This window comes from Wallemia mellicola (genome assembly GCF_000263375.1).
Source record: "Wallemia mellicola CBS 633.66 unplaced genomic scaffold WALSEscaffold_13, whole genome shotgun sequence".
Classification (NCBI taxonomy): domain Eukaryota; kingdom Fungi; phylum Basidiomycota; class Wallemiomycetes; order Wallemiales; family Wallemiaceae; genus Wallemia; species Wallemia mellicola.
In genome coordinates, this window is record NW_006531970.1 from 187,466 (window position 1) to 212,719 (window position 25,254).

Consider the following 25,254-nt stretch of genomic DNA (forward strand, 5'->3'; position numbering starts at 1 on the left):
AATAACCCTCATGGCAGCCTCAAAAACTAAAAGTTCTGTGGTTGTTTTTCATCTAAATTTTCATTGTTTACGCACATCTGCAAAATTTTGTTTGAATGTTTTAAACACGCTTTTATGACAGTAAGAAACTATCTATCAAGTGGCAATGTTCTTTAGGATGTATAGTATTACCATTTGCAGTTTTCACAATTGTAAACCTTTTATAGAGGCTCCCAAGGGGCTCCTTTTGATCATGTTATTACATTATATTGTGGTAAGGCCTCTTTTAGATGTTTGCCTTTGCCACACGCTCGCCCAATGTAGCCAGTCTGTCTGCCAACCGAGTCAATTAAAATTTATCCAACAAATTTTGCAAACTATTTTTCTATGTATGTGAATCTGTGACATCAGTTTGGTATAATATAGCACTATTAGTCAGAATATCTGATTTTACAATTTTCATGAAATCTCGCGGCTACAAAAAAATTCATCACTTGATCTTGAACATCGAAATTAAATCTGAATGGAGGATCAGTTGCAATATTTAGATCAGCTTGGTCAATTTAATGTCCCAGGTTCACGCTGTCATTCCTGCTCAAAGGTTTTCCTCGTTGATAGCGATCTCAGAAATCATTTGGCAACTTCCGACGAATGCTCAAAGGAAATTCCTCTAAGTGAAATTGATTACCTCAGGGGTGCGTTTTCGTAATTTTTCAAAAACTTCGGTCGCTGACTATTACGTAGCTGCCAGCAACGACATCGCATCGTCCAACAATCTCATTAATTGGTACGGTGAAGATTTAAAGCGCTACCCCGAAGACAAGAAGCCAGTAAATACCTTTAGTGTACATACTTCACCTTCCCATCACTTGCTCAATGAAGTCACTGACTTGAATGGTTCAGAAGAGGACGCAGCGTATGACGAGGATGGCGCCGGTGACGATAGCATGTCTGCACTTCCACCAGCTATGAGACCTACAGCTGCTCCTATGTTCCAGGACCAGACCTTGGGTTTCAGAAAAATTGAATCACCAGACAGCCATATGAAGGGAGAATCTTTGATGGCCAGAAGGGCAAATTATCCTGCATACGACGAAACAAAGTACAACACAGCAGAGGAGGCCATGGCCCATGCCCTCTCACAGGTCCCTGACCAATCCGATCCTCGCCCATTCAAGTGTCCAAACCCAGAATGCTCAAAGACATGGAAGAACAGAAACGGTTTGAAGTATCACATTAATCACGGTAACTGTAATGGGGTTCTCAAAACTCTCAGTCGTGATGAAGCTGCTGTCTCAGAAAGACCATACGCATGCCCTGTTCCAGGATGCAACAAGCGCTGGAAAAATGCCAATGGTTTCAGATACCACATGGATCACTCAGGTGCCCATGGTAGATCTGCAAGAAGATTACACGAAGCATCTGGCGGTTTCGCTGGTAAATCAAATCTGCAATCAATCACATCTCCACAAACAACGACAAAAACACCAAAGGGTACACGTCGCTCATCTAGACGCTCTTCAAGACGTATACAGTATGACGAAGATGAAGAAGATGGTGATGCTGAATTAGAAGAAGAAGACGATTATGGTGATGAAGAAGACGATGATGATGATGATGATGATGTTGAAGAGGAAGATGACGCATATGGCGATGTCGACGATGCAGCTGCATTACACCCAACAGGCGGATCAACATCAGCCTTACCAGCTGCTGCGACCGATCAATTACAGTTCTCGGTACAAGGAAGTCAATTTCCAACTGGTCCGAATGGCAAGTCATTTGAAATCAACGATGGTAGATCATTTGAGGTAAACCCGGTAAATTCCGTAGACCCAATTGATCCAATAAATCCAGTAGACTCTGCTCAACCGCCCGTTATCGGTCAGACCGAGCCACTTGAATTCACAAAAATCGAGCATAATGACAGCATAACAGATCCACCACAAGAGCAGATAAATTAATAACGCGAACCTCTCAACCTAATTTAATTCATTTTTGTATCACAATGTATTCTTGTTGTATGGCATTGCTATAATCGTGTTTGTCTTGCATATTCTACAATGTCAACCGTCGCATTCGATAGAATTTCATCGACGTCCAACTTTGTTGAATCATAGACATGTAAATCCCTAATATGCGGGGTTGGTATACCAGCTTCTGGATCTCCATTTACAAAAACATCCTTATGCGCTTTGATGCTGGGAACAGTGAGAGAAGTAAAAGTGCCTACATAGTACCTACTAAGCAGGCCATACGATATCGTCAAAATAGAATGGTGGATCAATCCATACATCTCCTTCTTAAGTCAGTTAGGACAAGAAGCTTGTGTGTGTGATTGTCTCACCTGCAGTAGCATAACCTTCTCTTTGTGCACGTCGTTTTTTTAGTGTCTCCCTGTCCGCATTGAGGAATATCCGCACGTCTAGCATGTTCCTAACTGTTTCGTTATAAAAACACAAGAAACCATCGAGAAGAGCGTATATGACACCATCAGGTGAACGTTCTTTTGATTTCTTCTGCAATGCTAATTCTTTAGCGTTTAAGTCCTTCGATATGAGATTCGATTGTGAGGGTGGATGAAGATGATCGTGTGATTTATGCGATGATGGCAGTTTTCCTTCCGTTTTAACATAATCCAATACCTTTATTAGTCTATCCCACTCTATTGAATAGTCAGGATCATCCCAATTTTGCACGTTGTGTATTGGATCTAACGGTATTTTGTCATTCGGTGGAGCGAAATCATCCTGATGTATAATGAACGAATTTGGTAGTATATTTAACAGCTTCTTCGAGAGTGTAGTCTTGCCTGAAGATGAGCTACCGCCTACACCGATTAATATCACTTTCATGACGTGGTTGCAGAGCAGAAAGAGTGGGAGTGCAATGATAACGGTATATTTTATATTAACTCATTAGCGCTCTCGTTATCATACTTTAATTTGATGCATCACATTTGCGCGTCTTGTTATCACGATGAAAGTAATCGGACCGCTTATAGCACTACTAGTGGGAATAGTTTATGTACGCTATAGAGCCACTTCAATGACACCATCATTCGAATACGTGGGTATTTATCCGGTCGCGTTAATTTGATTTCTTAACGAACAAGGTTATCGTCGGCGGGGGAACCTCCGGTTTAGTTGCAGCGAATAGGTTAGTCCAAAGGGGCGCGTCCGTGCTTGTTATTGAAGCTGGACCGGACTCAGATCGCGAAGATGGCGTCAATATTTCAGGAATGTACGGAAGTATGCTCAATTCTCACATTGACTGGAAATACGACGTTGGATTGAAACAGCCTATGCCTAGAGGACGCACACTTGGTGGAAGTAGTGCCATTAATTTCCTGTAAGTTTTTGTTTATATCACATCACGTCACTCAATGAGTAAGATTGTGGAATAGACCTGCCGAAGTTGAAATTAACGCTTGGAATGACCTTGGGGTGAACGGATGGGATTGGGATAGTCTTATTGAAGCGTGGGTGTGCTCCGTACGTGGTATTATGCATCTAACGATCCTCACAGGATGAAAGAAGTTGAGACATTCAATCCACCTTCTGAAATCACCAACAAGTTGTTTGGTCTAGATGAGCCTGTAGATACCTCTAACTATGGCCACAACGGTGAGATACAACTATCGTATCCTCGCTACGCTACCAAAATGGATGAAGCATGGTTGGAAACTCTAAGAAGATTACACATAGCTTCAAACGTCAACGTAGGTAGCTTCAGAAGTATTTTGCTTTTCTCATACTCTCCTATAAGCCAGCAGATGGTAACAACGTCGGTGCGAATGTCTCACCGATAACAATGAACCCATCGAACTTTACACGGTCGTATTCTGCTTCAGCCTTTCTAAAGCCTGTTAGGGACAGTTCAAAGCTGACAATCATAGATAATGCCACTGTGTCTCGTGTTGTCACAGAAAAAGACTCAAGAGGAATTTTAAATGCCGTTGGTGTGGAATACATAAGAAATGGCAAGAAGCACAGTGTTGCGGTATTAAACAAAGTGGTTATGGCAGCAGGTGCAATCTCCACACCGCATATTCTCGAGTTGAGTGGGATCGGAGATGAGGAGATATTGAAGAAGTGAGTGATGTGAGATATAGGTTGAATCCATCTGATAGCACCCAGGTATGGCATTGAGACCATTCTTCATCAGCCAAACATAGGAAAGAACTTTCAGGATCACACTTATGTAGCTTCTGTGTTTGAGGTGGACAGTTCGGTTCGTAACTTGGACCCCGTGTGAGTGTGTCTTTCAGCTATTTGTTCTACTAACATGTCAAGACATTTCAATCCGTCTATCGCTCTAGAGGAGCTAGCAAAGTACCGCTCTCAATCAGTCTCTCTACTTGAGCAAGCAAATGTGTGCGTTGCATACCTCACCAAAGATCAATTGTTGGACAAAGAAGATCAATCGGAGCTTGCAGAGCTGATAAAAGAAGTATATCTCTATGAAGGGGAGTACAAAGACCAATATCTCAAGCAGCTAGAGTTTCTGGAAAGTGATAGCGTTACACAATCAGAATTCATCAATGTTGGTTTCTTCGCTGACGTCTTCAATCCTCCCGATGTCAACAAAACATACTTGACGCTACTAGCTGCGAATCAGCACCCATTTGCAAGGGGAGAAGTACATATACGGAGTAGTAATCCGCTTGCACACCCGCGCATACAGCCTAATTATCTTTCACATCCTATTGACGTTCTTTTCCAAAAGGCAGCATCGAAGTATACACGTAGGATAGCGTGGCAACAGCCCCTTAGCGCTGTTGTTGAGCGTGAGGTGATCCCCGGCGCTCACGTACAGAGTGAGGATGACTGGGAGGATCTCGTCAAAAAGAGAATATTCGGAGAGTACCACGGGATTGGTACTGCGAGAATTGGGAAGGTTGATCGCGGCGGAGTCGTCGACGATAAGCTCAGATTACATGGTGCAAATAATATACATATTGTGAGTACCTTACCGCACAACCGATATATCTGATTTGATAACAGATCGATGCATCGGTAATCCCGCTTCATGTGTCGGCGCACATACAGTCACTGGTATACGCCATTGCCAACAAAAGCTTATTGTATCTTTAATTAAAAATGTCATCTGTATGTATTGAATGCATGCACTTGAGCCATCTGACGCAGCAAATTTTTTCGGCATGAAACAATCGCTGATAACAATCTAACCCAAAAAGGAAAGTGTCGGATGATACTTATCAGAAGGTAGTGTAGGGACGGTATATAAATATACTCCGATTTTTGGGTCAGACCGACAGAATCCTCTCGTCATAAGCGAAGGCTAATGGGTTGAAATCACTTGAGTAAAAAATTTCGGCAAATTCTATACGTATGACTAGCCTATAATTATCAGCAGGATTCAAATAATATTTTAGACTATTTAAAGTTAGCTAAAGTGCAGAATTTTTTCGACCGTAGATTGTACCTTACTCCCTTCAAAAACTGCTCTTATCAGTTCACTTTGAAGAGATACGACCAAAAGAGGTATCCTAAAATAATCTACGCATAAACATACACCTAACCATATATAACAACGGATGCTAAACGACGAAGAGAAGATAGTCGGCTTGTCCAGTGCAAGCCCGAAAATAGAGGACAAGAAAGAAGGCTCCTATACTCCAGATGTGAGCAATGCACCTGAAGTGTACGATCCATCCCAAGAGTCCTTCCTCACTAGACTTGGTTTGACTTTCGAGTCATTCAAAACAGCACCAGCAACTCCAGCGAGAGTAGCAGTAGCAACAGATTCAGGTGAAATCGCTCAAGAAGAAATTGAAGGCGCTGCCTCTGATGGTGTCTTACATAAAAATATCCCGGGAAGGTCGCTTCAGATGATTGCAGTCGGTGGTTCGATCGGAACAGGATTATTTATCAGCACAGGTGGTGCACTCTCAGATGGTGGACCTGTCTCCATGATCATAGGATGGCTTATTCTGGCCGTCACACTCTTCTGCGTTATTAACGCTATCGGTGAACTAGCAATTTTATACCCTGCTGAGGGTGGTTTCTATGCGATGGCAAATCGTTTCATTGACGAGAATGTCGGTTATGCGATGGGTATGCTTTACGCTCTCCAATGGGTTGTCGTGTTGCCCACGGAATTAACGGCTATTGCACAAACTATACAGTATTGGGATGGTGAAATTTTTGATATAAAAACATCTAACGCTGGTATGTGGGAATAACAACCGGAATAGCACATCTAACAAACTCTTTAGTTTGGATATCAGTTTTCTTCGTTATCGTTATCTTGATCAATGTTTTTGGTAATAAAGCATACGCCGAAGAAGAATTCTGGTCGGCTATAGTTAAAGTAGCCATTATAATATTATTCATCGTTGCTGGTGTTGTTTTCAATTGCGGTGGAGGTCCTAGCTCTGGTGATTATGGTCAATATGTTGGTGGCGAATATTACAGAGCTGATGGACTACACAATGGTATCGTAAACGGATTCAAAGGTGTTTGTAGTGTATTTGTAGCTGCAGCTTTCTCTTTTGCTGGTTCTGAACTCGTTGGTATCGCTGTATCTGAAGTAAAAGATCCAGTAAAGGTTATGCCTAGTGCTATCAAGGCAGTTGTTTGGAGAATTTTCATCGTTTTCTTCGTATCTATAATTATCATCGGAGTCAATGTACCATACGATGATGCAAGGCTCATGAGTGATGACAATCCATCTGCAACTTCACCATTCGTCATTATGATGAACAAATCAAATGTCTTGGGGTGAGTGCTTTTTGATCAGTTTATTATAATTACTAACCAAGAAAATTCAGCTTGGATCACTTGATGAACGTAATCATTCTATTATCGTGCCTTTCCATCGCTCTTGCATCTGTTTATGGTGGTAGTCGTACCATTCAAGCAATGGCAATGCAGAAGTTCTTACCTAGATGGTGTGCTAAGGTTGATAAGGCTGGTAGACCAATTAACGCGGTTTTCGTCTCATTGCTTTTCGGACCACTTGCATATCTTGCTCTTGCTAGTAATGGATCAACAGTCTTAGACTGGCTGATTGCAGTCAGTGCATTGTCAACACTTTTCACTTGGTTATCAATTTGCGCTTGTCACATTCGTTTCCGTAGCGCGTGGTACAAACAAGGTCACACAAAGGATGAGATACCATATAGAAGTAGTGCGGGTATCATTGGAAGTTGGTTCGCAGGATTTGTAATTATTTTAATCCTCATAGCTCAATTTTACATCGCAGTATTCCCTATAGGTGAAGGTGGAATGGACGGACAGGAGAGAGCTTCTAGTTTCTTCCAGGCATACATGGCATTACCAGCTGGAATATTATTCTATGCGCAATCATTCCTCATAAAGAAGACATTCCCTAAGAGCAGTAAAGATATTGATCTTGATACCGGAAGAAAAGTTTTCTTAACTGCCGATTATCTCAATGCCCAAAGACAAGCTCGTAAGAATGCTCCAATACCTAAACGTATTTGGCAAACCTTATTCAATTGATTTCTCCGACCACCTCAAGAAGATTTCGATAATCTTCTAACTACTCCTTGCTTTCAACAATCTTACAATCTTACAACTCTGCATCAGTTATTTTTAATATAACGTATAGACTGGATATAATATTTCATTAATCACTTCTCACTCTACTTGTACACAAAGATACTACATGTCTCGCATTTCTCTTTACATGATCTTTATGCCAATCGGTTTTGATAAGTTTGATAATAGAATAAGTTCATAATTTACAGAAGTATGGTATAAAAAACTTATGAAGAAGCATCTACAACCATTGGTTCAGTTGAATTATCTTCTGATAGTTGTAATGATCTTTCAAAGTACCTATTTGGATGGTTTACACTTTCACCATTACCCAATCCATCACCTTTGGTGACTCCCTTATTTGCATGAGTAATTTCAAATACCCTTGTACATGCAACGTGGAAATGCTGAGCTTTAACTGCGCCTGTTATCTCGTTGAGGTCATTTGCGTCGGTTATACCATAAGTTGCTCGCAAGGAAGGTACAAGATTGTCAAGTGAGAAATGTCTAAATGGACAACCGTGATTGTCTTGTGGACCTGGTTGATCTTGTGTGATAATTTTTTGACATGATCGTGGTGGATACGCACGTCTGCTACCTTCTAAACCATAATTATGGCGTATATTGTAACGATACTCTTTGTTAAATTTATCATCTGATATGCTAGCACCGTAACTTTTGCGCCAAAATACTATGGCTTCGTCAACACTTAAACCAATACCTTTTAAGAAAAGTGAGTATTGTAATCTGCCGAAATGTTTCAAATGGTGATTTGATTGGAGGTTGCCATGAAGATTACGCATACACATTGGGAAATGCTTCTTTGCGAGTATATCGATAGATTCTGCTGATATCTTCCTATCTGAGCTATATGTTGCAGGGTCGAAGGCTTCGGATGATAAACCAGCGAGGAATGACATAGAGAGGTGAGACAAAACTGGTAAAAGTCTGCTATCTTCGTCGAGACGTGGGAGTGCTTTAGCTGTGTACTAAATAGTGTGAGTTCAAGAACCATTTTAACAATAATACGTACTTCTAAAGCTTGCGTTAACTGTGATGAAAAGGAGTTCATAATAAGCGATGTTTGATCGCGCATTGGTACGTATGCGTAGCCTTCTTTCAAAAACACGCGACGTCTTTCGACCAATTCTGGTACTTGTGTCCACTTCACCTAAAGATGTTGTTAGAGGGTTTTGTGTCGACAATGATGCTTTGAGTACCTTGTAGTATGTCTCCTTGTCAAACTCATTTCCTGACTTTGAAATAGCGATAGCAGGATTTGAGTTTGTTAGTAAATCCTTCAAGCTCTCTTTTTCGATAGAATCCACCTGTATGTGTTAAGAAGATAGTAGAAGCGTGCTCGAACCACCCACTTCTTCCCAATCTATTCTACTTGATTGGCTGTTTTTCAAAGACTGCAGAAACGCGTTTCGTTCACTCGTACTGGCGTCATCGAAGCGTATCCTAAAGAGCGTTGTTTCTGCTTTGACAAACCGCCGTCTGAGTTCTTCTGATCTACAGAAGGCCAGTCTGAGAACGTAATGGCTGACATGATCCTTCTTCCTCTCAGCGTCGAGGGTAGATGAGCGCATAGTATTGCTTGAAAGGTTCAATAGCTTCTTGCATTGTGTTTGAATGACAGTTCGCATATCCTGGAACGATCTGTTTCTCACTTGAGAAGCTTCGATTTCAGCGAGAACTGAGATGTATTAGTCTGTAAAAAGATCAGTAAAGTTGTATACATACCCTTCAGTCTATCTATAGCCCAACTTTCAAATTCCTCCAAGCTAACCTCTAATAAAGGTGCATCTTGATAACTAAAACGCGACGCGTTAGTTGACAATCAAAGAGGGCGTAGGATAGCCTACAAATTCAGTCTATGTTTATATAAACCGTTATAATTCTCTACTTCTAAATTATTTCTTATATTCGTAGCGCCATTGAGTGAGTTCATGATAGTGTAGCAAGAAGCAGCGCGTCACTCTTTGAAGTTAACAACGAGGAGGATGGACAGCGAAACAATAGAAGTTGGCAGTACATTCCCCGCACCACCTTCACAATACAAGTACTTTAGTCAGGATAATTTAGATTTACTAGAGGGTCTTCCTACCGACATACCAGCTACTAAGGAAGCATTCGTGGAGTGGTATAACAAAACCAAGGGTGAAGATATAGACGTTGATTTACGCACTACACTCGTTAAACCCCGCGTTGATTGGATTCTAGAGGATGGTTATTATAGCGCATACGGTGAACTTTGGCCGGTTAGTAGATATTACCGTATGTACAACCTCTCATCGGCGTTTATAGCTCAAAGAGAGTCTCCCATCGTTGAAAGAGAGCGGTGTAGAGCAACTATACCCAGATGACTTGCCAGGTTCGTTGAATTATCATCAAGATAATAGCTTATAGTCTACTTAGATAAGAAACCAGTCTTGCATTCTCTCCTGCGGACTATTTTGATGACACACTTTGATATTACACGGGAATTGACTGCTGCCCCACCACCACTCAATGCCGATCCGCTGTCGAGAGTGAGGGATAAGGTAGGAAGGACCAGTATCTGTGCACCTTCAAGCTAACTATTCCCAGATTGAGCATATTAGATTGACGGGCATCAATATGCATCATATCATTAACGAGCTACGCCCGATGCAGGTGCGTAGTCTTCCTTTTTGATAAAGCACTAACTTATCATAACTCTTCCACAGGCGAAAGAAACCCTCAACTACCTCCAGCAACAACAGCAAGACAAACGGAAAACAAAGATAGAAGAAATCAAAGCCAAGCATGAAGAGATAAGGCAAAATATAGCCACACTACAGCAAGCATCGGCTCAGACTATAGAGAGGGTCACGAAGAAGGAGAATTCCCTCAATGCTGAGCAAACTGACACGACAATCGAAACTACGAACAAATCAAATGCATCGAATATAAACCAGCTACTAGAACTCATAAATGATTTGTAATTGCAATTTACTGTATTATTGTTAGAAAAGGAGTCTTACAGAAGCCATAGAATGCGACGAGTATCAGTAAAAAAAGGCATATGTTGTCGTCAATTTATATTCAGACGCAACTTACTTAAGAGTACCATCATTTTGTTTCTTTTCGCATTCTATGGTATATATTTTTCTACTCACAACTTGGTCGTTCGTCTTCAAGTTGCGAGCAGCCCGTCCCTAGTCTTCTCGCTTGAGAGGAATTCAAAAAAAAATTTCATGCATTATATTTAATTCATACTGATACAAGTGGGTCCTTATCGGCGACACAAGCTGATACAGAGTAGTCAGCTGCTGGTATACCTGCTTCTTCTCGCTCGAGGTTCATAACATTCATGAGGGCGTCCTTTAGACTGGTTTGAAGGTACATCCGCTCCGAGTTGCTATGGTTTAGCAGTATGACGGATATGCCTTGTGCTACGGCTGCTAAGACGTCGTGCTGTTCTTACTTAGTGGTGGAAATATACGAGAAAAACAACTCACGTGTCCCATCTCGCCAGTAACATATAAATCAACAGATGGTGCCTTACTGAGTATGGACGAGCCAGATCCAGCACATACAGCTACTGAATTGAAGGACTTCTTACCACCATCTGCAAACTGAAGTGAATCCACCTTAAAATGCTCCTTGACGCGATTGATAATATCACTTGATGATACTGCATTCTCAAAGTTACCGTATCTACCCATGCCTGCATCTTGATGGTTTGCTAATGTTGTGTTTGACGGGATTATCGGCTGCGATGTGGAATGGCCGGTGATTGCAGAGAACATCCAGTCATTTACACCGCCTCTGACAGCATCGCAAGCTGTATGTGGCGAGTAGATACTAATACCATTAGCAATACACTTCAAAACAGTTCTTTGGATTGAGTTATCCATTGTGATCGTCTTGAGAGCTCTGAAGATTGGTGGGTGATAACTGACAATGACAGAAGTGCTAGGGTGGTCAGCCAAAACCTTATTGAAGACTCTCTCTGTCAAATCGTTGACGATAACGACGTCGTTGTTTCCTGGCTTCTCGAAAGGTGCTTCTACGAGCAAACCAACATTATCCCAGGCTCTCTCTGCTAGCTCTAATGGTGCAATCTTCTGCATAGCATTTGATACTATTTTCGCGTTTGAAATCGACATTTTGGTTGTAAAGGTGAAAGCTTCTCTCTTCAACTCCGACGATGAGCAGTCTGCAGGACCAAATAGCTCAGCTCGCGAGCTACGACGCAGATAAGATAAATAAGCCGTCAAAAAGAGATTCTTATCTCTTCCAGCCAGATCAAGCTGCAGATCTCGACGTTGGTGATGTACATCTCCTCGCCATTGGAGGATTTGACCAGTTGAAAGAGCTCGATAAGTCTTTTGAAGATTTCGATACACCTCTCTTTGGAGAACCAACAAAGGATCTCGATAGAACATCGCTCAATCAATCAGAAGTTGATCATCTGAATACAACTCTCAATAGATTCCTAGTAAAACTTAGCCCGCACTTGCCTACTAGAGCAGCTGCCAAGGTTTTAGAATGGTTGATTAGAAAATTTAGGTGAGAATTCCTTCCTCATGTGAGTTTTTGCTGATTAGGACCCAGAGTACACGAGTTTAATATAGACGCAACATTAATTGCATTCCTTCCTTATCATGATTCAAGCAGCTTCGCAAAGATTTTGCAGCTCCTCAAGATCCCAGCTGCAGCAAACAACAACAAGTATTCGTTCTTGCTCCCAGTCAAGAAGTCACAGCAATCACTCCAGAGAACCATCCTTATTAGAGCAATTAGATCCGATTTAGAAGTACTCAAGCTTGTTTGCCAGTCTTTACCATCCGCACTCGAGGTTGTCTCAACTCATAGACCATTGTCTTCTTTCTGGACAGTCACTTTGTTAGAGTACATCCAACAATCGAGACAAATTGCAGATGGTGAATTGACAACCCTTTATTCCTCTATTAGGGCCACTCTTCGTAACAAAACGAGCAAGGATGCACAATACGCTGCAAGGATGGTCTTCGTTGTTTTAGCACAGAAGATGGCTCTTGGAGATAAGCTTCTCGCGTCACTCATGGTTGCCATGCTCAAGACCGTTGACGATGGTAAGACTACTGACAGCGAAGCTGATCAAGTTTTGCTCACCGTCTTTGCAATCATCGACGCCCAAGGTGTTCAAGTTGCACAAGAAGACTACGCAAAACGCATTTTGTCAATCTCGTAAGTGTTTCTCTACTGACATAGTTACTTTCTAAACAAATCCCAAAGTGATCTCGGTAATCGTCTTTTAGGCTACCTTGATAACTACAGCGTCGACAAAGGCATAGCAAGTCTCATCCCAGCATTCATGGTTAAGGCTAAAGACAACGAATCTGCTAGATCCACACTCACTACTCTTTTGGAATCACCAAAATTGTCCAAGATTGTGGGTCAAGCGATCTGTGATGCACTTGTCCATCATGCAGCTTCAGAAGAGTACAGCTCATTGATCAGTCTTGCTTACCAAAGATGGGGAGAGACTTTCGACAATTCCATCCAAAAGTATCAAATTTCTCTTAATGATAATCAACGCAAGGAATTGTTTGCTGCACTTACATCTGCTAACTCAGGTGGTATGCATGCGACAGTAAACACTGGTGATAACGCTACAACACTATTCTTGTCAACAAATGCAGCAGATAACACAACCCGTGCATTGGCCGTATCACACCTCCTTGATCAAATCAAATCCAAGCAGATTGATGATATGAAGTTTGTTCAAGACACCTTGGTTGCTAGACTTATGGATGATGTCCCAAGTATCGTTTTGAGTGTCTACTCACATCCTTCTATTGTACTTGATAATGTTCCTGCTGAAACAATCTTGGAGACGATTGATCAATCACTCAAAAGTCAGTATGTACAAACGGATGTTATACTAGCACATGTGGGATTCCTCGCCAAACATTTTGCCCGTCGTCACAAAGACACGTCAATTCTTCCTGTCATTTGGAAGCATCTTTTGGTTACCTCGAAGAACCTTCCAATTAGCGAGAAGGTATGGCGTCTCATTAAGGAGTCAAACATTAAGGAGGGTGCCCTCAAGGGAACTGCGGACGCTGTCGTTAAAAGACTTGATGAGAAGGATCACAAGAATGTCAATCACGTCATTGCTCAATCATTATCTAAAAACTTGTTAAAGGATCATGACATCCTCGTTGACTTTATAAGCAAGGGTCAAGCTCACAACACTCGTGCACTTGGTTTGTTAGTTGCATCACACGTTCTTCAACAAGTCTCTCGCGAGTCTAAACTCAAATTAGCAGCTAAGATTCTTGACAACGCAACTATTGCTACACTTGAGAACCCATTAGTTAATGATACTCCTGTTATCACCTCCGAGAATGTTTCTTCGATGTTATTCAAGAAACCAAACTCAGACACCACGGAGCACTTCGTTGTAGCTTTGGCAGTATCTACTGGTATTGCGGATATCGCTTTACCAGAGATATCATGGCTCAGTAGATCATCAAGAGATGCAAACAAAGCTGAAACTGAATTTAGCTATGCTGTGTACAAACTTGGTAATGCACCATATGTATTGACAAACTTGGCAACTATCTTACTCAGATCATTATTTGTTGCTTTGAGAGAGACAACTCTTAGTTTCCTCGCTTCAATATACACCAACAGGCAATACAGTGACCATATCAGAAATGCGGCTATCAAACACACTGACGCCTTTTTGAAGGTCTCCGCAACGGCTGAAGCAAAAGTTGATTTCCAAACTATTCTTCCATCAGTTTTGATTGCACTTCAAGATCCAATCAAGGATGTACGTCTTGGAGCCATCCACTGTTTAAGAACGCTGTCAAAATCCAATTGTACAACTGGCGAAATCTACGCTTTCGATAAGATCTACGGTTCTAACTCTAAGCATATCCAATACCTTGGTTCAGATGAGGTGCAGGAATACTGCAAGAGTATCTACGATGAGAATGACAGTTTCGTTACTGATGAGACATACCTGAAGACTTTCCATTCATCCCTACTTGGTAAGAACAAGAGTGAAAAGAAGATCTCAAAGAAACTTAAAGTTAGTGTCATATGCTATCTCTTTTCACATGTAGTTGGATGGCAAGATATCGACGCAAGATGTGTGTTATTAGATTCACTTGTGGATATTTGGGATTCAAACAGATTGGTCACCTTGATGCCACTCATTAAGTCACTTCTACAAGCCAAAGAAAATGATACTGAATTGGTCCTTTTGAATTCATCAAATGACGTATCCAAAGAGAAGGTTATCGATGCTGTCTTCTCTTCATTCAGTAAGAGCGCAGCAAAGAGCTTGCTGAACGAAAACGTAGAACTTTATGGCTTGTTCAGAAACTCACTTCGTAAGATTGAGTACTCTACGTATGTTTTGAGACGTCTCCAAGACGGTGTCTTTGCTGCACTCGGCGACACAATCAAACTCGAAGTATCAAAGGATTTGATGGATATCGTCGAAGGATCTGATATACGTCTTGCGCAAAGAACAAGTGACTCTCTTAAGCGTATTGCATTGGATGAGGTTACCTACACTTCCCTCCTTCAATCCACTAGAGCAGAGTTTGGAAATGGCGCCGAAGAAGTTGAACCACCAACATCCAAGCGCATTCGTACAGAAAAGTAAGTTTGACACACGTGTCAGTATTTTTGTTAACACACTTAGGACATCTAATGAAACCTCACATACTGGTCTCCTTGCTCGCTTAACCAGCATCTTCGATTGGGTCGGTTCCTTATCAGCTGAAGACTCACCAGAGCCTTCTGTACAAGCTTTAGTTACTACTTTCGAAACACTTGCTCAAGTTACAGAGATCCACGCAACCGTTGCTGGTTCAAACGACAGCAGTGAAGTCGATTATGTTGAACAAATGTGCTTGAGTCAATTGAAAGAATGGAGTGAATCTATTGAGGATTGGACCAACCTTGCACAGGCTATCCGCATTGACACTGTTGTTAATGTCATCAGAGGTAAATTTGTCTTCCGAATTCTTTGGGTTATTCTAACATAACTATAGTTTCGAAGAACCCACAAACATTCCAACAAGCATTGTTACTCATTTCTGCTCTTGCCAAATTGGCACCAGATAATGTGCTTCATAATGTCATGCCAATCTTTACTTTCATGGGTGCTAATATCCTTCAACGTGATGATAGCTTCTCCTTTAACGTCGTTCAAAAGACAATTGAAGGTGTCGTACCAGTCGTAGTAAATTCACTTAACAGTCAAGCTAAGGATCAAGAATCTCTCATGCATGCTTCAAAACCATTCTTGATGACCTTCACAGATGCGGCAAACCATATACCAAAGCATAGAAGGTTGGTTCTCTTCAGTTTCTTAGTGGAAGTCCTCGATCCAATCAAGTATTTATCCACTATCTTGATGTTGCTCGTTGATAAAGTTGCCAACAAAGTTGTTAAATCAACCAGCGAAAGACAAGCACCAATTGTCCTCCCATTGGGTATTTTAACTGCATTCGGTCCACAAGAACAGTTGACTTCGCTTGAGAGGATTCTTACGGAGATTTCATCATTCGAGAAACGCCTCAGTGGTGCTCAAAATGAAAAGGTCTTCTTGGATAGATCAGTTGATGATAAGACAAAAGATAAGGCTACATTATGGAAACGTCAGTCACTCGCTTTGTTATACTTCGTTGAACAGGCTTTCCAAATTAATAAAATCAAGAGTGGTGTCGTAAAGTCAATTTTGAGCGATAACGTTATCGAAAATAAGTTGGTGTCTATCATTAGACAGCTCCTCTTACTCGGTTCTGATGAGTGTAGCAATGACGAAATGAGAAACCTTGCGAAAGGTACACTCATTAGTGTTCTTAATGTCATTCCAGTTGCATCATTTACTAGAATCGTTAAGGAGTTACTCAGTTCATCCAATGAGAATGTCCAACATGGTGCTCTCCATGTTCTCAGCATTCGCTTGAAAGGTGTAAAAGATTCACACCGCCAACAAGTCTCAGAAGCTGTTGTTTCAGCTGCTCATCTTGCACTTAACTTGCTCAAGGCTAAGAACGCAAAATCCGGAGATAAGGACCTCGCTTTGAGCGCACTTAAGACCATTGCTGATACAGCTGTCAACGCTGAGCTCTCTGTCTTGTCGAAATCTGTGTCATCAGTTTTAGAATTCGCCGAAGGTACTCAAAATCCTGTTTCTGCGTTCTCATTACTCGAGTCACTTACTCCAAAGTTGCAAACAAGATTGATTCCACATCTTAAGCAGATCATCGAGGTTTCTAAGAGAGCTATCGAAAATGACCGTAGCGTTGAAGCTGCTCTCAACTGCATCAGAAGTGTCGTAAACAATTTGCCTACATTCGTCGGTGTTTACCTGAAGGATATATTCAATGTTGTCTTCAACAACATAGTCATTGAGAAGCAAGCTGATGAAATTCAGACTTTGTTGAATGCACTTAGCAGACGTGTACCAAGCAAAGACCTCATTGTTGCTTTGAAGGACGAATGGGAAAGTGTCCTACAGACCTCTAGCCAGGATTCTGTTGAGGCGTTCCTTTACCTCTTCAAACGTGGTCTCCACGCAGCTGATAGAAGCTACATTATGGAGAACCACAAAAAGCTTTTCAAAATGTTCTTGGAAGTATTTACTGTTAGGACCTACGCGAATGAGAAGCAGATGGATAGCGTTCTTGTTGAGGATTCCGCCATAGAGGCCTTCGCTGAGATTGTCGTTAAGATTAATGAATCTACTTTCAGACCTATCTTCAAACGTTTCTACGATTGGGCAGTTGTTGATCTTTCTGAGGAAGTCAACAAGAAGGATACTTTCAACGATCGTCGTATTACCTTCTATAGAGTTTTCAACTCACTCCTTGATAACCTTAAGGTGGGTTTTTATATCTATTGTCATACAAAACTAACACAGGACTAGGCTATTATTGCACCATATACTGCAATTTGCTACGACCATACTCTCGCCCTTTTGAATGAGTACACATCAAAGTCATCATCATCAGCATATCTATGGGAAGCTGCCATCAGCACAATTGCAAAATCAGTAAAAATGGACAGAGGTACATTCTGGACTGAAGAGCGTATAGTTAAGGTGTCAGATATCCTTGTTGCGCAAATTAAGGTCCAACCATCAATGACTAAATCTGGTATACGTAGAGATGTAACCTCGAATGCCATCGTTGAGACTGCAAACTCATCAAGAACTGATTCAACATTGAGAAGAATCAATGGTGGCGTCTTACTCAACATGAGAGACGATAGTGCAATTGTCAAGGTCGTCGCACTGGAGATCACGCAAGATTTGTGGAGAGCTATACCAGACAGGATGATAGGCTTTATTGCTGAAACCGTTTCATCTTTCCTTACTGAATGTCTCGAAGATAGTGATGAAAGGGTCGTCGACAACGCTAAGAAGTTGCTCAAACAAATCGAAGAAGAGACCGGTGAATCACTTGAATCTTATTTAATTTAGATTGTAAAAAGGAATTATTATTTATTTTATATTTTTTATCTGTCAATTGTGTTCTCTTTCTTCGCGAACGTCATGGCATCCTATCAGTTGCTAGATAAACTAAGGTTTCAGCATGGTTTAAAGCTCAATAGTTATAGTATATGTCCTAAGATGGATTTGCTCGTGTTGTTCAACAAGCAGTCAACGAAGTTGTACAGAGTTAACGGATCTTTGATATGGGAGAGGGATCTCGCAATAGACCAGTTAAGATGGAGTTTCGATGGTAAATTTATAGTGGTCTTAGATAAAATTAACAACATTCACCTCCTTGACGTCAAAGATGGTAGTACATTTTATCAATTTGCTGGTGGTGATATATGCAGCATAGACGCGTTTAAAGTTGAATCTCCAACACGTAATAAATCTAGATTTACTTTTCTTCCAACCCTGAACGCCCTTCCTGATGTCAGCAAATCCATTAACCAGCTTTTGCCATTTAGGTTGCCAAAGATGGAAAAAAAGGACGGAGATTATGTTAAGACGTTGATTGATAAAGGTTTTCCGTACATTCCCATTGATTCAACAAGCGTAGCTATGAATGTACGTGAAGAAACATTAATTGATAGTTCAGAATCTATCATCGTTTGTCGATATAACAAACAAATACAAATTTACTTACAGTGCACTCTAAAATTACCCCTTATACCCTTACCAAAGTTGTTACAGTACGATAATATGGTCATCACGCCTCAGTTAGACATCTATACGTTGACACATTATGGTAAAATTGCTATTCCACGAGATATACACCATTTGGGGGCACTATCTAGTCAATTATCTATGGTATTAAGTTATGCGCTGGAGGGTGTTACGCGTCTCACAAAGTTGTACGCTGATAATGGTGGACCCCGCTCTGAGTCGCTTAAATGGAGCGATAAGATTGGAGAATTCATGAGACCTCATTGTGAGTGAATCTTATATGTTCCTTATGTTGACTCAACCCATCTCCCAGGCCCTGACACACCAGAATTGGGTCTTATACAATTACTCTTAATGGGCACTACAAGTAAAGGATTACGTGAGTTTATCAGTGAAAGTTTGACAGATAGGACATTGGAGAAGTGGTCAACAACTGTTTTAACGTCGCTCAATCAAATGCAGTCGTTAATATTCTATAACATTGTTCCATCACTCGAGAGATTGCTCGTTATGCTCGAAGAACTACAATCAATAACTTCAGCGTGAGTGCTTTGTTTACGATTTATTGTAATTAACGACCACCGTAGACCAGATCGTTATCAGGACATCCCAATCAATCACACGACTTTAGATCAAATCATACGGATTACAATTAGTCTATGTAATAGATTATGGGACATCACAGTAATTATATCCAATAAAGTTATAAACTTTAGCGAATTCACGAAGTTCCTCAAATACCAAATGGCAAAATACGCATATTTTAATCAAGATGAAATCGATGAGGTAGTCAGTATGCCGAAACCTGAATTTGATATTATGGCAGTCTTGCAATACCTTCAGTCTGGATTCGCGATGATTGAATTGGACGAGTATCTCATCAAGAACGACCATCCAGTAGCTTTCAACGATGAGAATATGGATGTCAAAGTTGACATCAATAAAGTTCTTGAGAAGGCCCAGAGAAACCTCAAGGATGCTAGCCGACTTGTGGAAGGCAAGGAGACGAACGACAGGCGTGTTTCTGGTTCGGGTTTGCCAATCAAGGGACGTCATAGCAGAGGAAGACATTCTGAATCGCCAACTAACACGAAAAGACAGAGTGACTTGTTGTCTACAGTCAATTGGCTGAGCGAGCAGCTTCAGTTGTTACTCTGCAATGCTGTTGATAAATGTGATGTGAGAATAGAATTAAATGAGCGTCCTCAGATATCATTACCTGATACTATACACATTTTTAGAGATTCTATAGTGAAGGTGCGTAAACTAATTTTAAGAAGACTCTGGTTTACGTTTTAGTAGGCTGAAAATGGAGAATTATACCAAAACATTGCATACTCGCTCCCACTGAGTGAAGAACAAAACGATTCAGAGAGTAAGAATACTTATCTTGCACTGTTTCAACTGACATCCATAGTTACGCTTTTGAGGTGCAAACTCGACAATCATTCTGACTGGCAAGTACAGCAGTTACATTTACCTACCACCCGTGTAGTTGATTATGGTTACTTTGACGATGAAATACTCGTCGTTCTCGTATTTGACAGAGAAAGTAGCGATTATGTTCTCGCAAACGTGCCATTTAACAATTTAAGTTACGATGGAAGCAGGGTGGTTGCACCATTAGACAAACAAAGAACGCTATCTAAAGCTGATGAACCAGTTAGTAGGCTAGCACTTAATGGATTACCTGGTCGTAGAATATCTGCACTTTCGTCTAACGACGGTTATGGCTGTCTTGTTTTCGATATGGACGGCGACGAAATGGAATCTGAAGGAGAAGGGGACGAAGAAGAAATGGAAGAATAAAATGCTTGTACTATATATTAATAATAATATTTATAAAACAGTCATCTCGTCACATTCCACTCTTGACTTCTGACATCGATGTTGGCTTATCACTATGGGTGATTTTTTTGACGAGGATAATCAAGATATTTACCGTAATACATTACCACCAGGTTCACCTTCTAGGCATTCCACTCGATCCAGTCTCGGTGTCGGTAGACAACTCGTTGAAGGTGTTCTCAATTTGTTAGGCCACTCAGATTCAGACGATAGTGACACTTCCGGATCCTCAGACTCTTCAAATTTTTCATTTCCACGTAGAAGACGTAAACGCAGTCGCAAAGCCTCGGTATCGTCAGATTCTAGTAATGATTCCTCTTCATCATCGACCGTATCACCAAGAAGATCGATTTCTATTCTTAGTAAATCGAGATCTAAAAAACTTAAGAAGAGGTCTAGGCGTTCCAGGCTTAGAGAACCTGATATCAGCCAGGATTTTATGCTGATCACGCTTAAAAGCTTACACAAACCCGTTATTGAGAGGCACACACAGTTGTCCCCTATCTATCAATCAATAAAGAGTGCCTCTCAACCGAGTACAACCGACGATGGCGTCTGGTGGCTTGATATCAAGTCACCGACGTGGGATGATATGCGGTCACTTTGCAAAGTACGTGAAATATTTAATCTATAAACAAGTAATTAACATTAAACAGGTGTTTCCTTTGCATCCCTTAACACAAGAGGATATATTACAGCAAGACACTCGCGAAAAGTTAGAAACTTTCCCCGCATTAGGATATACTCTGATTGTTTTCCGTGGTGTTGATGAAAGATATTTCCGTTTATCAGATCCATCGTCCGGTTTATCGAGGAAAGCCGACGATGTATCGCTTGAACACCTTTCACCTGATATTCACCTCAATGATGTCGCTGATGATAACATTGGCAAAAAGCGTATGCGTATTGTTGAAGGTGTAGGTGGTAAAGAGGGTGTTGAAGGTGTTGGTGTTGGTGGTATCAACGTTTATCTACTCATATTTGAGAAAGGTGTCATATCATTTCACTTTGATAACATAGCAACACACACTGATCGTATTATAAGAAGAATGTTCGCTGAACATTCCAAAGTCTCTTTAGTTGCGCCTGAATGGATAGCTCACGGCTTGTTGGATTCACTAGTTGACGCCTTCTTACCTTTAATCGAATATGTCGAAAGGGAGACAGATGAAATCGATGATCTTGTTGTTGACCCAAGGGGACTGTCAACCAAAGATAACACTGGTGCTGATCATCCAGAGAGACACTCTGAAGATACTTTCGTCAATAGCGAGAAAGATAAGTATGACCAGTCGCCGGATTCATTGGCATATGCAAAGAAATTTGAGTTGCCGCCTCCTCCGACGACACCTAAACGCGCGCAAAGTAAGATGGGACCATTGGCTCCACTTTTGAGTGGTATTATGGATGGTTCACAATTATCTGAATGGCGGGAAAAGAGAAAAGCTAAGAAAGCTGAACAAGATAGGAGGACAAAAATAAGGAGGTATAATACGGATGAAACTTTATCAAAAAGTGTCGTTATAGATGTTCCACCGACGCCATCGCCACCAGTAGAAGAACAACCGAAAGAGGAAGGAATATTGACGAAGATACTCAAGTTATCATTTCTTAGACGTTCAGGAAATAGTCCGAAGTCGCTCATACCGGAGGAGATCAGATTTCTGTCCTTCTTCCCCAACTCTCAATCACACCTTTTGCAACGTACAACAGATACTCGCAGATTAGTTACAGGTTTAGGTAGATTATTAAGTGCAAAGTCGGATGTGATTAGGCAACTAAGAGCCAGGATGATTGAGAAGCGCAAATCACTTAAAGATCCTAATCAATCTGAGGCACTTCGAGAGATGATCGTTCATTTTGGTGATATTGAAGACCACGTTGTTTCGTCAACGCAGACATTAATGCACGATGAACGTGTTCTTAGTTCTTTACATTTGGCATATCTCGCACAACTTAAACTGGGTCATGCAGTATCAAAATCAGGATCTGATAATACAATTTTGGCACTATCTGTTATCACGGTTTGTTCTTTACCTATGATGGTTATCACACAGGCATTTAGTATGAATGTAGGTTTCCTTATTAATGTATAACTATCTGATGACAATTGAATAGGTGACTACACCCAGAAATGGTGTGCCGGAAGATCCTGAAGAAAATGGACCACCAATGGTAAATTCAGATGGTAGTGAGCCCTCGTATGTCATCTTCGGATGTATTGTTGTCGGCTTGGCTTGCGTCTTTTTATTCGTCGGCTTGTTAGTCAGGTATTGGATTCTTCAAGCTAGAAAAGAGGGTAACGAACGTCGTCGTAGACGTATTGGAGAATAATAGTTTTTGTGTTTTACCTTATGTACATTATTAAAGCAGGATAGCTTTCATTATTGATAAAATAATAGAAATGAATAAAGATGGACAATTTAAAGGCTAATCAAACAACCTCGTTTACACGACTCAATCCACCAGCTTCCGACTCTGGATCTGTAGGTTGAAGGATAGTTTCATTTGTATCCTGTCTAGCAAAGCGCTTCTTCTTTTCCCTTTCGACAGCCATTGACGCCTGCATCATATGCCCCGGAGGGTTTGTAGGGTTGTAATCGAGATGTACGAAACCACGTTCTATACCTTCGAGTGACTCAATTACATATTGGATAGTTTCACCCCAATCGTGGGCGACTGGTAAGCTGACACTAGGTGGTAGAACGACGTCAACTTCAACAATAACGTTGTCACCGACATGATAACATTCAATATAACTGACTGATTGTACGGGGGTGAATCTCGTAACGCAATAGAGAACTTTTGATAGTTCAACTGGGTCAGCTACACGTCCACTCAGACGACTAAAATTGTCTATCAGGGTTCCCGTCCATTCAATTATAATCTATGTGGAGATAGGTTTAGCTAAACGATTAACCAAGTTTATTACTCACGTATAAAGAGAGGATAACACCACCAATTGGGTCAAGTGAGGGTATATTGAAAGTTTGTCCAATATATGGAAAACTGAGTGATATGATATTAAAAACTACATCATTCAAACTGTCCTGTGCGATCGCTTGTACACCTGAGGACTTTATCTTTACGCAGAATACCCAAACGATCGCTTTAACAATTACTGTAATTGCCATACTGAGTATACCCGCGAATGGTAAGTTCGCTGGTGTTGGCTCATGCTGTAATCTAGAGAGAGATTCGAAGAGTACTTGAAGGAATGAGCCTGTGATATGTTAGTGATTTGCTATCAGATTGTAGGATCGACATGCCAATCATGAATACACTGAAAATGATAACTCCAAGCGGTTCAAACCTTTGCTTTCCGACTGGGTATTTGAATTTTGTGCTTTCGTCTCTATGTCCTGCGCATTGTGTGGTACCAAAAATGATCAATGAGGAGAGCAAATCGAGAACAGATTCGACAAGAGAAGCAAATAAGGAGACACTGTCAGATAGTAAAACTGCAGCACCTTTTGTACCCAGAAGGAGTATATTTATAAGTAGGTTAACTATAATATGATGTCAGACGGGTTTGATTGTATACGCCAATTATACCAACCATTCAGAACTAAGTTAACCGTTCTGTTGTGGGATTTGTCTGCTTTCTCATTTGGGAAGTGTAGCAAAGGTGTTTGCTCATCACCAGCTGCTATACCATGTAGTCGCGCAAGTACATCTTGTGGATAGCTACTCTCCAGTAGATCATCTACAGATGCATAAGCATCTAACAAATTGTTCTGTTGCTGATAAAAATCTTTAAGTCTTCTTGGCAGCTGCTTCAACTCATAAGGAGACTTTCTAGCGTACTCGAACTGCCTTAAGGTTGGAGAGACTATTCTATGGACATTGTGCTGGTGTACAGTTCTCCGTCGTTCAGAAAATGGCGACGATGGTCGGGAAGAAGCCATGGTAGAAGACAAAGAACGTTCATTTCGGAAGATTAAACCAGAAGTTTACACTGAAAGATCTAGATAACGATTTAAATGAATGGTAATAGCCAGCGGGTATGTATACACTCTCTTCTGGTTCCAATATCGCTGTGTGTACTATAAAATCACCTTCTTTAGGATATTCCGCTGACTGCTTGCTAAAATTGCGTAAAGGCGAGTTGCTCGGGTGTAGATCTAACAGATTGCTGTACATGGGATCTATGATATTCACCCTTTTCTGTCCTACGAGCTGTAAAAGTATATTGGAATCGCTGATGGCGTCTCTATGTAATGGCGTGAGTGTACCCTCAGGACCCAACCAGGAGCTTGATTTTGCGTAAAGATCTCTTAAATGTGGTATAACAGGCAGCAAATTAGATAGATAGGGGCTATTCGATAGCAGATCATACTGGGCGAGATAGCCTTTCTTGTCTTTTTGCTCATTCTGTATGAATAACTTGTAGAACAAGCCTAATCAGCTGTTTAGAACGGGTACGTCGGCAGCTATGTATACCCACCAAATGGCACTTCAAACCTCTGGTCTGTGGAGAGCGCTACACCGGGCTGTTGTATCTCTATCGGCACTATCAAATTAGCCGTGTACTCATCTCTTATCAATAAATCGAAATCGTCTTGTAATCCCCGACTGGCTGATAGCCACGGGTGAGTAAATAAATTAGTTACTATAACAGGATTTTTAGGTATTTTATTAAAGAACTTATCAGCTGATAGTCTAGATATATCTTTGAATTTCATTTACTCCACTTTAAATTGTACCTGCAGATCTCTCCTAATGAAACCCGCATTCTTCTCTCTTTATTACAAC

The 25,254-nt window shown here is 41.0% G+C and overlaps 12 protein-coding genes across 12 annotated transcripts; 7 read left to right on the plus strand and 5 right to left on the minus strand.

Moving 5' to 3' along the window:
* Positions 1–456: 456 nt before the first annotated feature.
* Positions 457–3,118, minus strand: WALSEDRAFT_60677 (P-loop containing nucleoside triphosphate hydrolase protein). The gene is made up of 3 exons (XM_006958935.1): positions 2,327–3,118; positions 2,224–2,281; positions 457–2,180 (listed from the first exon to the last, which is right to left on the minus strand). Exons 1-3 carry the CDS (start codon positions 2,832–2,834, stop codon positions 2,012–2,014), a joined length of 735 nt encoding a protein of 244 aa, XP_006958997.1. The 5' UTR covers positions 2,835–3,118; the 3' UTR covers positions 457–2,011.
* On the plus strand, positions 503–1,943 carry WALSEDRAFT_29215 (hypothetical protein; the record flags this gene model as incomplete). Its single annotated transcript, XM_006958936.1, has 2 exons — positions 503–674; positions 724–1,943. The coding sequence occupies 2 exons, from the start codon at positions 503–505 to the stop codon at positions 1,941–1,943; spliced, it is 1,392 nt and encodes a 463-aa protein (XP_006958998.1).
* WALSEDRAFT_64909 (alcohol oxidase) lies at positions 2,959–5,075 on the plus strand (the record flags this gene model as incomplete). The annotated part of the gene is made up of 8 exons (XM_006958937.1): positions 2,959–3,048; positions 3,095–3,330; positions 3,374–3,460; positions 3,508–3,700; positions 3,748–4,073; positions 4,119–4,232; positions 4,275–4,941; positions 4,986–5,075. The coding sequence occupies 8 exons, from the start codon at positions 2,959–2,961 to the stop codon at positions 5,073–5,075; spliced, it is 1,803 nt and encodes a 600-aa protein (XP_006958999.1).
* WALSEDRAFT_32982 (APC amino acid permease) lies at positions 4,942–7,642 on the plus strand. Its single transcript, XM_006958938.1, has 3 exons — positions 4,942–6,173; positions 6,221–6,725; positions 6,776–7,642. The coding sequence occupies exons 1-3, from the start codon at positions 5,540–5,542 to the stop codon at positions 7,467–7,469; spliced, it is 1,833 nt and encodes a 610-aa protein (XP_006959000.1). The 5' UTR covers positions 4,942–5,539; the 3' UTR covers positions 7,470–7,642.
* A 44-nt stretch (positions 7,643–7,686) lies between these two features.
* On the minus strand, positions 7,687–9,462 carry WALSEDRAFT_69446 (DNA primase, large subunit; the record flags this gene model as incomplete). Its single annotated transcript, XM_006958939.1, has 6 exons — positions 7,687–8,497; positions 8,542–8,679; positions 8,729–8,836; positions 8,882–9,207; positions 9,255–9,325; positions 9,377–9,462. 6 exons carry the CDS (start codon positions 9,460–9,462, stop codon positions 7,736–7,738), a joined length of 1,491 nt encoding a protein of 496 aa, XP_006959001.1. The 3' UTR covers positions 7,687–7,735.
* A 41-nt stretch (positions 9,463–9,503) lies between these two features.
* WALSEDRAFT_69447 (hypothetical protein) lies at positions 9,504–10,477 on the plus strand (the record flags this gene model as incomplete). Its single annotated transcript, XM_006958940.1, has 5 exons — positions 9,504–9,772; positions 9,819–9,885; positions 9,930–10,054; positions 10,101–10,166; positions 10,220–10,477. The coding sequence occupies exons 1-5, from the start codon at positions 9,515–9,517 to the stop codon at positions 10,475–10,477; spliced, it is 774 nt and encodes a 257-aa protein (XP_006959002.1). The 5' UTR covers positions 9,504–9,514.
* A 265-nt stretch (positions 10,478–10,742) lies between these two features.
* Positions 10,743–11,640, minus strand: WALSEDRAFT_60680 (NGG1p interacting factor 3 family; the record flags this gene model as incomplete). Its single annotated transcript, XM_006958941.1, has 2 exons — positions 10,994–11,640; positions 10,743–10,949 (listed from the first exon to the last, which is right to left on the minus strand). The coding sequence occupies exons 1-2, from the start codon at positions 11,606–11,608 to the stop codon at positions 10,746–10,748; spliced, it is 819 nt and encodes a 272-aa protein (XP_006959003.1). The 5' UTR covers positions 11,609–11,640.
* A 43-nt stretch (positions 11,641–11,683) lies between these two features.
* Positions 11,684–18,010, plus strand: WALSEDRAFT_57846 (hypothetical protein; the record flags this gene model as incomplete). The annotated part of the gene is made up of 6 exons (XM_006958942.1): positions 11,684–12,047; positions 12,093–12,707; positions 12,756–15,140; positions 15,184–15,488; positions 15,536–17,373; positions 17,419–18,010. Coding segments are annotated over 6 exons (6,062 nt in total), but the record flags the coding sequence as incomplete, so codon positions are not given.
* Positions 18,011–18,047: 37 nt separating this feature from the next.
* WALSEDRAFT_60682 (hypothetical protein) lies at positions 18,048–20,509 on the plus strand. The gene is made up of 5 exons (XM_006958943.1): positions 18,048–18,916; positions 18,965–19,193; positions 19,239–19,908; positions 19,954–20,026; positions 20,069–20,509. Exons 1-5 carry the CDS (start codon positions 18,124–18,126, stop codon positions 20,458–20,460), a joined length of 2,157 nt encoding a protein of 718 aa, XP_006959005.1. The 5' UTR covers positions 18,048–18,123; the 3' UTR covers positions 20,461–20,509.
* On the plus strand, positions 20,495–25,195 carry WALSEDRAFT_60683 (hypothetical protein). Its single transcript, XM_006958945.1, has 8 exons — positions 20,495–20,861; positions 20,891–21,109; positions 21,156–22,571; positions 22,618–23,386; positions 23,436–23,722; positions 23,769–24,008; positions 24,059–24,899; positions 24,947–25,195. The coding sequence occupies exons 1-4, from the start codon at positions 20,808–20,810 to the stop codon at positions 22,831–22,833; spliced, it is 1,905 nt and encodes a 634-aa protein (XP_006959007.1). The 5' UTR covers positions 20,495–20,807; the 3' UTR covers positions 22,834–23,386; positions 23,436–23,722; positions 23,769–24,008; positions 24,059–24,899; positions 24,947–25,195.
* On the minus strand, positions 20,495–25,210 carry WALSEDRAFT_39205 (hypothetical protein). The gene is made up of 6 exons (XM_006958944.1): positions 24,947–25,210; positions 24,059–24,899; positions 23,769–24,008; positions 23,436–23,722; positions 21,156–23,386; positions 20,495–21,109 (listed from the first exon to the last, which is right to left on the minus strand). The coding sequence occupies exons 2-5, from the start codon at positions 24,405–24,407 to the stop codon at positions 22,934–22,936; spliced, it is 1,329 nt and encodes a 442-aa protein (XP_006959006.1). The 5' UTR covers positions 24,408–24,899; positions 24,947–25,210; the 3' UTR covers positions 20,495–21,109; positions 21,156–22,933.
* WALSEDRAFT_64918 (hypothetical protein) lies at positions 24,453–25,184 on the minus strand (the record flags this gene model as incomplete). The annotated part of the gene is made up of 3 exons (XM_006958946.1): positions 24,453–24,466; positions 24,516–24,899; positions 24,947–25,184. 3 exons carry the CDS (start codon positions 25,182–25,184, stop codon positions 24,453–24,455), a joined length of 636 nt encoding a protein of 211 aa, XP_006959008.1.
* Positions 25,211–25,254: the final 44 nt, after the last annotated feature.